General features: G+C 45.2%; 1 protein-coding gene and 1 long non-coding RNA gene across 2 annotated transcripts; one reads left to right on the plus strand and one right to left on the minus strand.

Annotated features, from left to right (window-relative positions):
- The first annotated feature begins 634 nt into the window (after positions 1-634).
- On the plus strand, positions 635-16101 carry larp6a (La ribonucleoprotein 6, translational regulator a). The gene is made up of 3 exons (XM_041178565.1): positions 635-1170; positions 6535-6742; positions 14498-16101. Exons 1-3 carry the CDS (start codon positions 659-661, stop codon positions 15578-15580), a joined length of 1803 nt encoding a protein of 600 aa, XP_041034499.1. The 5' UTR covers positions 635-658; the 3' UTR covers positions 15581-16101.
- LOC121272113 lies at positions 11085-14424 on the minus strand. The gene is made up of 2 exons (XR_005941850.1): positions 13868-14424; positions 11085-11838 (listed from the first exon to the last, which is right to left on the minus strand). It is a non-coding gene; the product is annotated as an uncharacterized LOC121272113 (long non-coding RNA).
- Positions 16102-18075: the final 1974 nt, after the last annotated feature.

The raw sequence follows: 18075 nt of genomic DNA on the forward strand, positions 1-18075 counted from the left end.
ACCATCTCTCTCTCCGGACACTGGGCTTTACTCGCTGACCATCTCTCCCTCTCCGGACACTGGGCTTTACTCGCTGACCATCTCTCTCTCTCCGGACACTGGGCTTTACTCGCTGACCAGCTCTCTCCCCGGACACTGGGCTTTACTCACTGACCATCTCTCTCTCCGGACACTGGGCTTTACTCACTGACCATCTCTCTCTCCGGACACTGGGCTTTACTCACTGACCATCTCTCTCCTTCTCCGGACACTGGGCTTTACTCGCTGACCATCTCTCTCTCTCCGGACACTGGGCTTTACTCGCTGACCATCTCTCTCTCTCCGGACACTGGGCTTTACTCGCTGACCATCTCTCTCTCTCCGGACACTGGGCTTTACTCGCTGACCATCTCTCTCCCTCTCCGGACACTGGGCTTTACTCGCTGACCATCTCTCTCCCCGGACACTGGGCTTTACTCACTGACCATCTCTCCCTCTCCGGACACTGGGCTTTACTCGCTGACCCTCTTTAATCCGCCGCCAATTCCGGCTTTGCTTTGCAATAAATCCAATTAGAGCGGGTGTCTCTCGCTCTCTCTGATTGGGAGATGGCGAGGCCGCTGCTCCCTGATAAGCTGCGCTAGGCCCAGGCCGCGGCCCCCAGTAGCCGCTCCTCCCCATGTACGGCCTGCAGAGCGCCTTCCTGCGCTGGGCCGTCTTCCTGGTGCCGCCTCCGCTGCGGGAGTCGCTGCTGCCGGGCGGTTGGATCTTCTCGCCCGGCCCCAGCCCCAGCCCCAGGCCCAGGCCCCGTAACCGATGGAGCGACTCGGCCCCGGCTGGGCTCCAGCCCCAGGCCCCGGCCCCGGCCCCGGCCCAGGCCCCGCCTCGGGGCGGGCGGAGGGAGGTTCCCGCTGGACACATCCCGCCCTCGGCGGCGGCGGCGGCGGCTGCGCTCCCATTAGGCGGACTCGCCGCTCTCCGCCGCCTCTGGCTCGGCCTAACCGGGACCCCGGCGCTCCCCAGGCGGCCGCCGATGGAAGAGACGGAGCCGCCGGGGCCGCAGCTCCCGCCGCCCGGGGAGGCGCCTCGCCCGCCGCCCGCGGTGCGGATTCAAGTGGCACCGGCCGAGGAGGAGACACCGAGTCCGCCCCACAGCGGACAGCCGAGTCCGGGGGAGGCGGAGAAACCCAGGTAGGGGAGGGGGAGGGGGGACTGCTGGAAGGCTCTGAGGTGGGGGTGATGGAAGGGGCCTGGGGAGGGGGTTGGGGGGAGCGGGGGTGTTGGGGGAGGAGGAGGAGGGGCCTGGGGGGGTGTTGGAAGCGGCTTGGGGGGAGGGGAGGGGGGGGCAGGGGACGGGGGGGGAGGGGGGGGGAGGGGGGGGGCAGGGGACGGGGGGGGGAAGAGGGGGGGGGGGGAAGAGGGGGGAAAGAGGGGGGGAGGGGGGGGAGGGGGGGGGACCGGGGGGGGGAGGGCGTGGGGAGAAGAGGGGGGGAGGGGAGGGGAGGGGAGGGGAGGGGAGGGGAGGGGACCGGGGGGGAGAAGAGGGGAGGGGAGGGGAGGGGACCGGGGGGGGGGGGGGGAGAAGAGGGGGGAGGGGAGGGGAGGGGACCGGGGGGGGGGGGGAGAAGAGGGGGGGGGAGGGGAGGGGAGGGGAGGGGAGGGGAGGGGACCGGGGGGGGGGGGGAGAAGAGGGGGGGGGAGGGGAGGGGAGGGGAGGGGAGGGGAGGGGACCGGGGGGGGGGGGGGGGGGGAGAAGAGGGGGGGGGGGGGGGGGGGGGGGGGGGCCGGGGGGGAGAAGAGGGGCGGGGGGGGGAGGGGACCGGGGAGGGGAGGGAAGGGAAGGGGAGAAGAGGGGCGGGGGGGGCCTGGGGGGAGGGGTGGGAGGGGCCGGGGGGGGGAGGGGTGGAAGGGGATTGGGGGGGTTGTTGGGGGGAGGAGGGGTGTGTGGAAGGGGCCTAGGTGGGGGGAGGATGGAAGGGGCCTGGGAGGGGTGGGGGGTGAGTGGATGGAAGGGTCCTGGGAGGGGTGGGGGCGTTTGGTGGAAGGGGCCTGGGAGGGGTCGTGGAGGCCGTGGAAGATGTGGTGGGGGGGGTTGTTGGGCTGCGGTGGGGGTGGGGGGCAGGAGGTCAATCCAAATGAGTATGTCAGCTCGTCCCATTCCCTTGCCTTTATCCTGCAATATTTTTCTCTTCAGGTTTGTCTATTACCTTTTGAAAGCCAAGGTTGAATCTGCCTCAGCCTGCACTCTCAGGCAGTGCATTCCAGATCCTAACCTATCACTGCATTTTAAAAAAAAAAGAATTTCCTCATGTGTCTGGTGTACCATCTCTGCTGATTCTGGTTCTGTGGCAACAGTTGCTGTCATCATCTGGGAAATGATCTCTTCCTCCCTGATCACACCCCATGCCATCAACAGTCTGTAGGGAATGTCTACCTTTATGTCTTCATTCCAGATCTGTTCGGTCATTGAGCTGGGGGCACAGTCAAGGAAGGGGGAGAAGTATTTGGACAGTTGGCTCCAGACTTCAGTCACACTTCAAAAGAGAGGGACTGGTTCAGAATGGGGTTGGTGTACAGACTAAGGGAACCCTGGTGAGGTAGATAAAAAGGAACTGATACAATATATTTGCTCTTTCTGAGAACAAGGATCAAAAATGTTGGAGGCACAGCCAGAGTTCAGACCATGTCACCTTGGAGCAGGTGTGGAAGAGGGGAAGCATAACATACTAATTGTAGGCAATTTAATAATCAGGCAGACAGCATCCAACACAGTATGTTGCCTACCTGGTACCAGGGTGAGGGACACCTCAAAGAGGCTTGGAAGGACATTGCAGGGGTAGCAGGATTCAGTTGTTTTGATCCACATGTGACCAACAATCTAGGGATATTTAGGCAAGAGTTCTCCCTTGGGAGAATACCAGGAGCTAGAAGCTAAATTGAGGAGGACCTTAAGGAGTATACTTCTGAATTTTTACCTGAGCTATGTGAAAATTGGCATGGAGATGTGCAAATTAGGGAGGTATACATGTGATTGAAAGACTAGCGTGGCAGAAAAAGCAGTTACATTTCATGGGCCACTGGCAGCAGTACTGGGACAGGAAGGATCTGTTGGGATGGACTCCACCTGAATCAACCTTGGAACAGACTTATGGAAAGGATAAACAGGGTGGTCATGAGGATATTAACTGGTTAATTTCAGGGATCAGGCTGAAGGGGTGTAGAGGAAGGAAAAGAGCACTCGGGCGGAAAAGATAGAGTAGACAATAGTTCCAAAACAGAGGAAAGAGAGTAGAGTAACAGTCAGAAATTTTGCTTTAGGGAAAGATAAAATTTACAAATTAATTAAATCAGGAGAGAAATATTTTGAGCAGAAAAACAGGTTGTGTGGTGTATGGTGCAAATAAGTGTTCTTTATACTGACACACAAAGTATAAGGAACTAATAGTATAAGGAGAGATTGGGTCTGCATTTAGAACCATAGAAAAGTTACAGTGCAGAAAGGGGCTTTCTGTGTTTGTGCTGGCCAAAATGAGAAGAAAGAAACTAGTTGCTCATTTTAAGCCCACTTTCCTGCACCTGGTCCATCACCTTGCAGGTTACTGCACATCAGATGCAGATCCAGGTACCTTTTAAATGAGTTGAGCATTTCCACTTCAACCACCAACTTGAGCAGTGAATTCTAGATGCCCGCCATCCTCTGGGTGAAAAAGTTTTACCTCATGTCCTCTCTAATCCTTCTACCAATCACTAAAATCTATCCCCCCTGATGATTGACCCCTCAACTAGGGGGAACAAGTCTTTCCTGTTCACCCTATCGAGGCCCCTCATAATTTTGTGCATCTCAATTAGGTCACCCCTCAGCCACCTCTGTTGTAAGGAAAACAACCCTGGCCTACCCAATCTCTCCTCATAGCTGCAATTTCCAAGCTCTGGCAACATTCTGGAGACCAATGACATCAAGGGATATGGTGATAGTGCCACTTTCCTGCACTGAGGTAGATGATCAGCCATGGTCTAATCGAATGGCCTACTCCTGTTCCTATGAATGAATTGCAGGAGCAAACCCAATTCTGAGCATATGACTTGGTAGCTTGAGACATGTCTGCAAGATGGGTCAAACTGGAAACTAAGTATGCCAGGTTATAGGGGAGAGAATCAATGATAAAAGGGGAATAATAAACAAGGAGCAGGGGAAGGTCACTCAGCACCTCGAGCCTGCTCTACCATTTAATAAGATTATGGCTGATCTGATAATAGATCAAACCTGCATCCCATCTACCCCCAATAACCTATCACCCCCTTGCTTACCAAGAATCTATCCACTTCTGCCTTAAAAATATTCAAAGACTCTGCTTCCACCACCTTTTCAGGAAGAGAGTTCCAAAAACACTCAACCCTCTGTGTGAAAAAAATTCACCTCATCTGTTTTAAATGGGTGACCCCTTATTTTTAAACAGTGATCCCAAGTTCTAGATTCTCCCAAAAGAGGGAGATATAACAAGATATTAGCAAGCAGTGGTAGAATGAAGAAATAGAAAATGATTTCAAACTATAGTGGAAGGTGTGTATAGGCAGAGTACATTATATAGATGCTAAAATTAGACACAAATGTAGCAAATGCAGAATAGTTTTAATGGGGGATTTTAACTTCCATATAGATTGGGACAAGCAGACCACATGTCAGAAAGGTAGTGAATTTTTGTGTCCAGGATAGTTTTCTGCAACAATTTTTTTTTTAGTTATTCAAGGGATGGGCATCACTGGCTAGGCCAGCATTTATTGCCCATGCGAAGGTGGTAGTGAGCTGCTGCCTTGAACCACTGCAGTCCATGTGGTGTAGGTATACCCACAATGCTGTTAGCAAGGGAATTCCAGGATTTTGACCTAGTGACAGTGAAGGAACGGTGGTATATTTCCAAGTCAGAATGGTGCATGATTTGGAGGTGAACTTCCAGGTGGTGGTGTTCCCATGCATCTACTGCACTTATCTTTCTAGCTGGTAGAGGTCGTGGATTTATAAAGTGTTGTCAAGGGAGCCTTGGTGAATTCCTGCAGTTAATTTTGTAGATGGTACACACTGTTGCTATTGTACATCAGTGGTGGAGTGAATGTTTGTGGATGTGGTGCCAATCAACTGGGCTGCTTGGTCCTGGACGGTGTTAAGTTTCTTGGGTGTTGTTGGAGCTGCACTCATCCAGGCAAGTGGAGAGTATTCCATTCCACTCCTGACTTGTGCCTTGTAGACGATGGGCAGGCTTTGGGGAGTCAGGAGGTGAGTTACTTGCTGCAGAATTCTCAGCCCCTCTGCTCTTGTAGCCACAGTATTTATATGGCTAGTACAGTTCAGGTTCTGGTCAATGGTAACCCCTCCAGGATGTTAATGGGGACTCAGTAGTGGCAATGCCATTGAATGTCAGGGGACGATGGTTAGATTCTCTCTTGTTGGAGACGGTCGTTGCCTGGTACTTGTGTGGCGCGAATGTTACTTGCCATTTGTTAATCCAAGCCTGGATATTGTCCAGGTCTTGCTGCATATGGACACAGAATTGCTTTAGTATCTGAGGAGTTGCAAACGGTGCTGAACATTGCAAAATCATCTGTGAAAATCCCCGCTTCTGACCTTGTGATAGAGGGAAGTTCTCATTGATGAAGCAGCTGATGATAAAGTGGGTGAAGGATGATCGGGCATAGGCGGGAGGTTACAGTCAGATCAGCCATAATCTTACTGAATGGCAAAGCAGGCTTGAAGGGCCGGGGTGGGGGGGGGGGGCTTCTCCTGCACCTAACTTGTACGTTCTTTATGTTGCAAACAAAATAATTTGATACGTATATTTGGAGCGGCATTTGCCAAAAAAGATAAGGGACAACATAGTATCAAAAGGAAAAAGTACACAAAGATGCAAAAAGAAAAGCAGATCCTGGCAAACATAGTATCAAAAGGAAAAAGTACACAAAGATGCAAAAAGAAAAGCAGATCCTGGCAAACAGCAGAGATGCGAAAAACATCAGAGGGTGACAAAACGGATAGTAAGTGCTTCAAAAAGTATGAAAGGAAACTTGCAATGGATGTCAAAATCAACACACATTTTACAATGGTGGGGGACAAAATCAGGTGGTCAAGTGAAATGTTGCCACCTTAAACTGGTAAGTGATATTGTCAATAAATGTAAGGAAATATAAAATTACTTGCATCAGTATTTAAAGTGAGTGAATTTTCTCCCTGGACGTCAAAAGCTCAAAGTCTTTCCTTTTATTGAATTACAGGAGTTGTTGCTCTTTATAGCATGAAATATCTCTAAACTATAAGTTAAGTACAAAGTTGCTTATCAAGTGAAGCCATTTGTTTACCCTTTGAATGAATGATGATCCATCATTTAGTAGATTCACGACTTGAGCTCAGTGGATTTTTGATCCCACAGGGAATCCAGGGATTTGGGGAGCAGGCAGGCAAGTGGAGTTGAGGTAGATGATCTGCCATGATCATATGGAGCAGGCTCAAAGTGCTGAATGGTTTACTCCTATTTATGTTCTTACATTTTTGTGTGCCTCTTCAAGTGCCTCTTTCAGTGGAGCAGAGAATGACCTGGATGAGCTGGACAGTGATTGGAGGTCTCCTGACCCTGAGCTGATGCAAAAACTAATTGCTCAGATTGAATATTACCTTTCGGATGAAAACCTGGAGAAAGATGCATTTCTTCTGAAGCATGTGAGAAGAAATAAAATGGGATATGTCAGTGTTAAACTACTGACCTCCTTCAAAAAGGTATTTTTTAAATATTAGAGGATAGCTCTAGGATAGCAATAGGAGAAACCATTCCAGTACCCTGTTTACAACTGGGCTAATGTGTTTCATGTGATCAAAGAAGTAGTTTGCTTTTGATGTTAAACACTGAATTGCAGTGTTCAGAGCCTGAAGTGGAATCCCTGCAGCACCAATGTAAGTACTTGAATTAAGCTTTCAAGTATAAGTATTGTTGCATTATATGCATACAGATGGAGCTTTTGAATTCAATTAAAATCCTTTCTGAATTTTCTAATTCTTGACTGGGCTGTGGAATACTATAATTAGCTCTGTCCTAGATGAAGGGGCGGCAGAGAATTTGTATTTATAAAGTGCCTTTCACAACTCTATGTCCAAAAGGCTTTCTTGCCAATTAAATATTTTCATGTGTAGTCACTGTTGCAATGTGGGAAGTGTGACAGCCAATTTGTGCAGAGCAAAATCTCCCAAAAAGCAATGAGATAATGTCCAAATAATCTGTTGGCCAGGACACCAAAATAATTCCTATTGTTACAATCCTGTTAGCGACTGTTTAAAGAAGAAATCCGAACATGATTATCTAACAGAACTATGCCATAAAATTTCACATTTTTCTACAAAAACCATCTTTATTGTATATCAAAAACAATTAAACAAAGAAAGCACTATTAGGTTAATACTATAGCTTATAGGGACTTTAGCTATGAACTTATAGGGACTTTAGCTATGAACTTACAGGGACTTTAGCTATGAACTTACAGGGACTTTAGCTATAAACTTACAGGGACTTTAGCTATAAACTTACAGGGACTTTAGCTATAAACTTACAGGGACTTTAGCTATAAACTTACAGGGACTTTAGCTATAAACTTACAGGGACTTTAGCTATAAACTTACAGGGACTTTAGCTATAAACTTACAGGGACTTTAGCTATAAACTTACAGGGACTTTAGCTATAAACTTACAGGGACTTTAGCTATAAACTTACAGGGACTTTAGCTATAAACTTACAGGGACTTTAGCTATAAACTTACAGGGACTTTAGCTATAAACTTACAGGGACTTTAGCTATAAACTTACAGGGACTTTAGCTATAAACTTACAGGGACTTTAGCTATAAACTTACAGGGACTTTAGCTATAAACTTATAGGGACTTTAGCTATAAACTTAGGGGGAGAAATAGAAAGTAGAACTAAGGGTTTCCTTATCTTCTGTAATCTTTAAGGTTTATTCATTTTCCTGGGACCAACTTAAAAGATGCTTTCTTTCTGCTTTCCAGAATTCACTCTTGATTTTTCATCATTGTTCCCTTCCAAGGTACAAGATACATGGGGGTCATTCCATGGCTAAACGGTCCTCCAGTTTCTTTTCTGATTTCATGACTCTAGATCCCACAACTCAAGCATGGACCTCCCTGCCTCTCCTGCACAACAGTTTAACATCTGAAAACTCACTTGGTTTGCATCAATGGTTTCAAATTGCAACCAATGTGATTACCGTATAAACTCGTGTAAAAGTCAACCCCTGACTTTTAGCCAAAAAAATCCTTAATTTTTCATATACCTCAATTCATTATTCATTAAAACAGTACTTACAAATGCTGACTCAGAGAAAACCCCCTGCACCAAGGCTTAGGTGAAGGGCTAGGAGCCATCAGTGAGGCATTTTCCAAGGCATTGCCCTTCCCTGTCCTTCGCTTCCCCTGACCCCCAAGCAGCACTGAAACTGCAGGCCAGCCAATATCGTTGCTTCCTCTCCAGGGATGTATTAGTTGGGAGAGGCTCCTTGAAGCAGGCGCACAGCCTGATGAAACCAATACAAGGATTGGGCTTGAGTTCGATTTTGACAGAAGCCCCATGTTGACAGGTCAATACATTCACCTAACACCCAATGAGCGCAGTAAAAGTAGATCAATCTAGAACTCAGTGCCATATTACCTGAAAGACTGGGAGCTCCATGTCCAGTTCAATGTTCATGGGACTGGAAAAAAAAATCTTCAGTGACAGGTTAGCTATCCAGTGTGCGAAGGACTGATTAAGCCCTGGCACTGTGTTTGGAAGCAAAGATAAGTTCCACGTTTAGGACTGTTCATAGACATGTACTCCAGTTGATGAGTGCACTGATCAGGTGTTTCTGTACTTCTCCGCGATGGCTCCTCTTTTCCCCACCACACCCACTCCCCCCACCACCATTAACTTTTAGTTGAAAGTTAAACCCTTTGAAAACATTACCCGTGTAAAATTCAATCTAACTTTTTGCCTAAAATAATCGGCCTCAAAAATTCTAATTTTACATGAGCATATATGGTGCTTCCAGAACTCCAGCTGCCGCAAAGTTAACTGCCTTTTATTGAGAGGATTACTGTAGATTTCTTCCTTTAGCTTCTAGCTAGACAAATCTTCCAGTCATTTTATCCCCTTACCAATTTTGTCTTATACTGAATACCAGCTCCCACTCGCAGACTGCAACATGGACGGTAGATCCAGCATTTACTCTACTTCAGGTGTAAGTCTGGCTTTATCGCTCGACTTCCAAGGAGCTACAAGCTACACAAGACCCAAAGCTGACACGGTCTCTTCGCTCCTTTTCCAAACATTAATCAGTCTGCCCTGCTGGCTATGGCCTAGCTGAATTCATAGAGATCAACTCAAAATGAAGGATCTCACTAAGCTCCACCCATCTCCATGGCAATGTGACACACACAACCTGTTCCCAGGTAAAATTGCAAATTAACTACCTTTTAATTCCAAAGCTTTCTTTAATTCTGGGAAACCAAATTAAAATCTATCCTTTCCCGGAATGACTGCAAATATCATGTGTCCAATTCTTAGTTAAGTAAGCCTCCCCTTGCCATTCTTATGATCTTTCCTTTCTAACAGAGTTAGATTTTTGATTTATAAGGGAGTCGAGGATTATGGGGGATGGACAGGAAAATGGAGTTGAGGCCACAATCTGATCAGCCGTGATCTCATTGAATAGCGGAGCAGGTTCTAGAGGCCAAATGGACAACTACTCCTAATTCTTGTGTTCACCTCATGAGCCAACATGACACCAACCTTTTAAGCATAATAAATTCCAAGTGTATTTGAATTGCTTTCACCCCATGGCTGCTCATCACTTTCCTCACTAGATGCCCCCATTCTACACGGTCAAAACTTTAATTTCTAAAACACATGAACTATGAACTAGACATTTGCAACAATATGCTCATCAAATAATGCAACAACATTTCTTTTTTACATCCAACTGAGGAGTCAGACAGGATCTTGACTTAACATCTCACACAAAAGACTGAAAATTTCCCAGGGTTCTAGTTCCTGATTCCGTCATTACTGGGTCCCTTGGGTGCTGCTGGCTGAGTAACTGTCGTGCCCCTCCCAATGAGGAACTAAAAGGTTCAAAATGAAATGTAGGATGGGGGAGGACAACAGGCATTTGCTGTGTCAGTCGAGTTAAATTGAACTAATTTATTCATCCTTGTCTCGTTAAACCGGACCAGATCAAAGTGGAAACATTTCTATGGATCAGATTTTAATGTGAATGATTCAATTAATCATATTCCTTTTTATTGCATAAATTCACTGGTACTAAATTAGCTAATTCAAAATGGATTAGTGCTGTGTATTGTATGCAGTGAGCAGCTGCAGCTTTTAGGCCTGATATTGGAGAAAAATGATTTTGGATATACCTTCAGCTCTTTGGGAAGTTCAGAATGTTATGCTTTTAATGGATCCTTCCATCCTGATAGAAATTGCATAACCCTACAAATTAGCCCTCCAAGTACAGGTTCAATTGCCTTTTGAATGTTCTGATGGAATGTGATTCTACCACTGCTTCAGGTAGTGTGTACCAGATTATCTAAACCCTCTGGAATAATTTCTTATTCCCCACCTGCTGTTATTTTGCCTATGAACTCAAGTTACCAACCCACTTGCCAGAGAAAATAGTTTCTCCCTAGCTCTATCAAAATCCTTCAAATTTGAATACCTCTTAACCTTTGCATTTGCTTTGCATATCAGCTTCTCCAATCTCTCCTCGGTCTTGACACCCATCCTAAACTACAACGCCCAGAATTGTACACAATATTCCAGCTGGGGCTTGACTAATGATTTGTAGATGTTTAGCATGTCTTCCTTATTTTTATATGCGATGCCCCTATGTAGGAAGCCAAGTAATCCAAATGGGTACTACTCTCTTGCTTGAGTCAGTAGGTTCAAGTCCCACTCCAGAGATTAGTGACTGTCCTTAAAAACAAAAATAATGGTTGTAAAGTGATGTTGGACATCTTGAAGTTTTTAAAGGTTCAGTATAAATGAAAGATCCTTCTATAGTAAGTCCCTATGGTGTTTTTCACAGTATTTATTAAAAAGTTAAATGATGAATTGTCCAGATTTGCCAATGACAGTCAGCATGGGAAGCATAAAATTACAAATATATTAATACATTGCAATCCATTTGTCAGTTTGCCAATTCACAATGTAGGCAAATGTGAGGTTGTCCACTTTCAACCTAAAAAAGGGTAGAACAGGATACTGGTTCTGGTGAAAAACCAGAAATGGAGTTCCAAAGAGTTTTGGGAACAGAAGAGCATAGGACTTGGAGCAGGAGTGAGCCACTAGGCCCTTCAAGCCTGCTCTACCATTCATGGCTAGTCTCAACTCCACTGTCTACCCCCATAACCCTTGACTCCCCAGTATGTCTAACTTTGCCTTGAAAAAATTCAATAACAGCCTCCACTGCTCTCCTGGAGAAGAGAATTCCACAGACTAAGAACCCTCAAGAGAAAATTTCTCCTCACCTCAGTCTTAAAAGGGAGACCTCTTATTATTAAACTGTATCCCCTAGTTCTAGGTCAGCAGATGGGCGCGATCGGCAGTTCCAGGATCGGCCAGGGAACAGAGCGCCGACCTTGATCGGTCCCTGACCGCAATTTCACACTAGCTGGCCAATTAACAGGCAGCTAGCATGACATGCGCACTGAATTCCTCAGCGCTGCCGGGGTGGGGGTAGGGAGGAGGATGGGTGCTGACGTCAGCACGGGCAAGCGCTTAATGAAAGTTCCTGGAAGGCAGAGAGTTGCCTCGGGGAGCTGAACACCTGAAAAATCAAAAATAACAGTTTCAGAAGCTGAAAGAAAATGTCCATGCATCGTTATAAATCACCTGAAAATTTAGCTACTGAAAATGCTGTACACAGAAATTTATTTATATTTTATTTCATCACAGAAACCTCATCCAGCCCATGGATGAGGTTTGAAGAAAAATGCAAAGGCAGCCTGGCCAATTCACCTGTCTGTCAACTGTACGGTTGGACAAGCAATGTAAAATGAAAGACAATTGCAATTTTAATTATCTTAATTGGTCTCTTGTCGGGTGCGCTTGACCTTTGTACGCGCCTGCCAATCAAAATATTGTGAGAGGGTGGGATAACACTGGCACACTCACCCGATGTCATTTTGCATCTGGGTCGGGCACGCACCTGCCTGCCTGCCGACCTAAAAATTCTGCCCCTAGTCTCTCCCACAAATGGAAACATCCTCCCAGTATCAACTCTATCAAGTCCCCTCAGGATCATGTATGTTTCAATAAGATCACCTTTCATTCTTCTAAACTCCAATGGGTATAGGTCCAACCTGTTCAACCTCTCTTCATAGAATAAACCCCTCATTCCAGGAATGAGTTGAGTGAATCTTCTCTGAATTACTTCTAACTTTCAAATAAGGAGACCAAAACTGTACACAGTATTCCAGATGTGGTCTCACCAATGTCCTGTACAGCTGCAGTAAAACTTGGGGGACCCAGGTACATTTCACTAAAATGTCCTGAAGAGGAACAGAAAATAATCAGAAAAGATAATGAAATACTGGCCTTCATATGTACAAGAATAGAATAAAAAGAGAGTAGAAGTTACACTTCAGTTATACAAGGCCCTGATTAGACCAAACCTCCAGTACTGTAGCAGTATTGGAGACCACACCTTAGGAAAGATATGTTGGCCTAGGAGGGCACGCGGTATGGATTTACCAGAAAGGTACCTGGACTCCAAGGGTTAAATTGAGGAGAAAGTACACAACTTAGGGTTGTATTCCCTGAAGTTTGGAACATCAAGAGATGATTGATCAAAGTTTGAGAAATATTAAGGAGAACAGATGGGATAGAGGGAAACCATATCCACTGGCTGCGAAGTCTAGGACTAAGGGGCATCGTCTAAAAATTAGAGCCAGGTCCTTAGGAATGAAATTAGACAACATTTCTACAAAGGATGGCACATGTTTGGAACACTCTTCTCCAAGGAGCAATTTAATGCTAGGTCAGTTAATTTTAAATCTGAGACTGAGAATTTTGTTAACAGAAGGTGTTGAGGGATGTGGGGAAGTGGTGGGTATATAGTTAGGTCTCAGATCGATTATGATCTCATTGAATAGCAGGTTAGAATCTAGGGCCGAAATGGCCTATTCCTGTTTCTATCAACTTTCTCTGTCCCTTCAATGATTTGTGAATATACACACCCCGCCTCAATAGTACCATATATATTATACTGCCTTTCCATGTTTTTCTCCAAGCGAATCACTTCTCACTTAACCACGTGAAATGCCTGCCCATTTCACAACTATCCTTTTGAAGCCTGCTACGGTTCTTCTATTTATTGAGTCAAATGTTATTATCTGCAAACTTCAATTGTAATTTATAGTATTCAAGTATTAGTCATTTAATATAGAATGAGAAAAGCAACACATAGCTGCTTGTAGTACAGAACTTGAGTATTGCTGAGAAGAGACATGCTATTGAAGCTTTTTGTCTTGCGTTCATCAGGACAGATACATCGGCATTCTTGTATTTCCCTGATGAGTGCAAAACGAAAAACTTTGACATGTCTCTTTCAATGATAGTACTAATCTGAGGGATGCCATAGCATGCTTCTCTCCACGCAGAAAAACATCTGTTCATCACTACTCTCTGCTTCCACCATCTCTTTAATTCCATATGCTTCTGTTTTTTGAATAAGTCTATTAGGTGGTACTTTTCAACACCCTTTGGAAGTACACTATCTGTATCATGTTCCACAAGTGCCTCGGTTACATCAGGCAAGTCAGACACAATTTATTAGTAAATTAATGCTGACTGACCTCATTAATAAAGTGTTGGAAATACTCAACAGGTCTGGCAGCGTCTGTGGAGAGAGAGAAAGTTAGTTTTGTGTCGAATATGACTCTTCAAAAGAGCTCTTATTAACCAGTGCTTTCTCCAGGTGAGAATTTTGTCCATGACAATAAGCTCTAGTAGTTCTTTTCACTGCTGATGTTAGACTTCCTGGCCTGTAGTTACCAGGTTCATTTGCAAATCATAATTCATCACTCCCACATCTGGAGAGGATTGGAAGATTATGGTCACAGATTGGCATCAATTTTGGACCTCATTTCTCTAATTTTATCCTATCTAATGTGTCTACTCCTTCCTGCTCTACCAAGGCACTCAGTTCATTATCTTGTTAAGGGTAAATACAAAGTACTTGAGCACATGATCTTAGGAATATAAAACTGCTTTAATATTGCTTAACTGGACAGATTTATTTAGACAAATAAAGTCACTAAAATTAGTTCTTAAAACTGTGTCCTTTTGAAATTGGTTAGTTTTATCCTTGCAAGGTGGGATTGTGCTGCTACAGTGGAGTCAGTACTGCATTTAGTGAATTGTAGACTTACCACATCCTAGTTGATAAAGTAGGAACTATTTAAGCTGAATCTTTCCTGTTCCAGGTGAAGCACCTCACTCGTGACTGGCAAACCACTGCCTTTGCTCTGAAGCACTCACAGCTACTGGAGCTGAATGAAGAAGGAAGAAAGGTGAGAAGGAAGACTGCTGTTCCAGTGTTCCCTAGTGAAAATCTTCCCAGTCGGATGCTGTTGGTACATGATATGCATGTGTGCCCAGAATTTCAAGTTTTAAACCAAAACCAGGAATCTGAAAATGGTGGCTTGCAAGAGAAGGTAATGGAGTATATACTAAAGGCTTTTGGCTTGTTTGGTACAATCTCTTCTGTTCGTGTTCTAAAGCCTGGAAAGGAGCTTCCTGCTGATGTGAAGAGATTGAGCAATCGGTATTCACAGCTGGGAATAAAAGAGTGTGTGATTGTAGAGTTTGAAGATGTTGAATCTGCAATCAAAGCACATGAGTCACTTGGAAAAACAGATGAGGGCATGAAAGTGGTACTGATAGGCATGAAACCACGAAAGAAGAAAGTTGTCAGAGAGAAGACCAAAGAAGCTGAAGATGTTAAGAATGGGTCAAAAAGCAAATCTGCCAATAAGCGAGTTGAAGAGCTGCAGTACGTGGGTGAGGATTCCTCTGCGTACAGCTCATCTGAACCTGAAAGCAACCCTGCATCTCCCATGCTAAGCCGCAAGCTTAAACCCAATAATCAGCTGAGTCCCAACACCTATCAAAACAATCACCTGAGTCCTAATGCTTCACCTCGATCCAGTCCATGGAACAGTCCACGTTCAAGCCCATCAATACAGCGAAAAAATACAATTTCCCGGAAATCTCCCCTTACTGGAGATGCAAAACTCACTGCTGCTACAAGTCCTGAAGTAGGAAGTAAGTGGACTGACTATTCATCTGACAGTAGCAACACACCATCTGGCAGCCCATGGGTACAGAGACGAAAGCAAGCACAGGTGATATCACATGAGAACAGTCCAGTAGACAGCCCTATGCTTTCCCGAAAAATGCATAATGCAGGTGGACTGCCTCAAGGAGTAGTACGTTTACCCAGAGGTCCAGACGGTACAAAAGGATTTCAAACCCTTACAGAAAGGAGTAAGCCACTTGTAATCTGAAGTACGGTTTTGTTTCTGTTCCCTGTAATGTACTGCTTGCTATCCTTTTTAGAATGACTCCTAAGTTTGTGTGCCTGGCTATTGGAAATAATTTAAGTTAGACCAAATGTAATGGGATCAAAATGAATCAGTTTTACTAAAAGTGTTTGTTTAAAGTTGGTATTTGTAACTTTGCAGTAATGAACTACAATAATCTTATTTTCCAGGATTTTGGGGAAGTATTCTACCCTTTTTATTTTGTTTTTGTTCTGCAAGGCAAGTGTCCTAAGTGAAGGTGAAACACTTGTGGAGGGAAACAGTATCAGCTACCAGTACAAATTATAGTAGGGTGACATTTGGTTAACTTGGTGTAAAAGTGTGCTTTCTGCTGATTATCAGCCAGAAAACCTAGGGTGGACTTGGAATTATTGGCTTGTGACTGACTGTACAGAAAGGAAAGCTTTTGTCTTGAATGGTGAGTTGGTAGTCACATTTGGACCATTGTATATTGCTGTGTTGCAAATAAATGCAGATTAAGCATTCTTGGTGCTACTTTTATTTTTACATTTAATTTATTGTTAAAACTGATTTTTCCCTCCTTCCTAAAAGTACTGTACTCATCTGAATTCCATGGGCAGCATTTCCTCGACCCAAGCGCTGCTACTTGTACAAATATAAAATAAGGGGTGAAATTTTAAAGGGGGTGCAGGAGCAGAAAGACTTGAGTGTATATGTGCATAGATCATTGAAGGCGGCAGGATAGGTGGAGAGAGCATTTAATAAATATATAGTATCCTGGGCTTTATTAATAGGGGCATAGAGTACAAAAGCAGGAAGGTTATGCTGAATTTATGACACTTGTTAGACCTGACCGGAATATTGTGTACAGTCTGGGTGCCACATTATAGGAAGGATGTGAACACATGGGAGAGTACAGAAGAGGTTTACAAGAATGGTTCTAAAAATGAGAAACTTCAGCTTTGAGAATAAATTGGAAAGAAGGTGACAAAGAGGAGATTTGATAGAGATGCTCAAAATCATGAGACTGGACAGAGTAGATAGCTGCTCCTGCTCGTAAAAGGATCAAGAACGAGAAGGCACAGATTTAAAGTGATTTGCAAAAGCAAATGTGACAGAGAAAAAAACTTTCACACGAGTGGTTTGGGTCTGGAATGCACTGCCTGGAAGTATGGTGGAGGGAGGTTCAATCGAGGCATTAGATGATTTGAACAGAAACAAGAGTATGGGAAAAGGTAGGGCGATGGCACTAGGTTATAATGATCACAATGCTCATTTGGAAAGCCGGTGCAGACACAATGGGCTGAATGGCCCCCTTCTGTGCTGTTAAAATTGTGTTTCTGTGAATAACCCTTGAGAGGGTGGTGGTTAGCTGCAGTCCATGTGCTGTTAGGGAGTTCCAGGATTTGGACCCAGCAACAGTTAAGGAACAGTGATATATTTCTAAGTCAGAATGGTGAGTTACTTGAAGGGGAACTTCCAGGTGGTGGTGTTCCCATCTCTCTGCTGCCCTTGTCCTTCTAGATGGTAGTGGTCGTGGGTTTGGAATGTGTTGTCGAAGCCACCTTGGTGAATTCCTGCAATGCATCTTGTAGATGGTAGACACTGCTGCTACTGTGTCTTGGTTGTGGAGGGAGTGAATGTTTGTGGATGTGGCACTAATCAAGCTGGCTGCTTTGTCCTGAATGGTGTCAAGCTTCTTAAGTGCTGTGGGAGCTGCACTCATCCAGGCAAGTGGGGAGCATTCCGTCACACTCCTGACTTGTAGATGGTGGACAGGCTTTGGGGAGTCAGGTGGTGAGTTGCTCATCGCAGGATTCCCAGCCTCTGACCTGCTCTTGTAGCCACAGTATTTATATGGCTAGTCCAGTTCAGCTTCTGGTCAATGGTAACCCCCCGAGGATGTTGATAGGTTGGGGAGGGGGAGGAAATTCCGTGACGGTAAAGCCCTTGAACATCAAGGGGTGTTGTTTGGACTCTCTCTTGTTGGCGATGGTCATTGCCCAGCACTTGTGGGGCGCGAATGTTACTTGCCACTTGTCAGCCCAAGCCTGGATATTGTCCAGGTCTTGCTGCATTTCGACATAGCTTCAGTATCTGAGGAGAATCGAATGGTGCTGAACACTGAAATCATCAGCAAACATCCCTACTTTTGACCTTATGATGGAAGGAAGGTCATTGGTGAAGCAGTTGAAGATGGTTGGGATGAGGACACTACCCTGAGGAACTCCTGCTGAGTTGTCCTGGAGGTAAGATGACTGACCTCCACCAACCACAACCATCTTCCTTTGTGCTGGGTATGACTCCAGCCAGAGGAGAGTTTCCCCCTTGATTCTCATTGACTCCAGTTTTGTTAGGGCGCCTTAATGTCAAGGGCATTCACTCTCACCTCAGGATTTCAATTCTTTTGTCCATGTTTGAACAAAGGCTGTAATGAGATCAGGAGCTGAATGGCCCTATTGGAACCCAAACTGGTCGTTAGTGAGCAGGTTATTGTT

The sequence above is a fragment of the Carcharodon carcharias genome, chromosome 32 (genome assembly GCF_017639515.1).
Source record: "Carcharodon carcharias isolate sCarCar2 chromosome 32, sCarCar2.pri, whole genome shotgun sequence".
NCBI lineage: Eukaryota > Metazoa > Chordata > Chondrichthyes > Lamniformes > Lamnidae > Carcharodon > Carcharodon carcharias.

Coding starts and splice junctions, on each gene's coding strand:
- larp6a (XM_041178565.1), top strand. CDS start 659: ATGTACGGCCTGCAGAGCGCCTTCCTGCGCTGGGCCGTCTTCCTGGTG. Junction 1,171..6,534: donor GGGGAGGCGGAGAAACCCAG/GTAGGGGAGGGG, acceptor TGCCTCTTCAAG/TGCCTCTTTCAGTGGAGCAG. Junction 6,743..14,497: donor TACTGACCTCCTTCAAAAAG/GTATTTTTTAAA, acceptor TTCCTGTTCCAG/GTGAAGCACCTCACTCGTGA.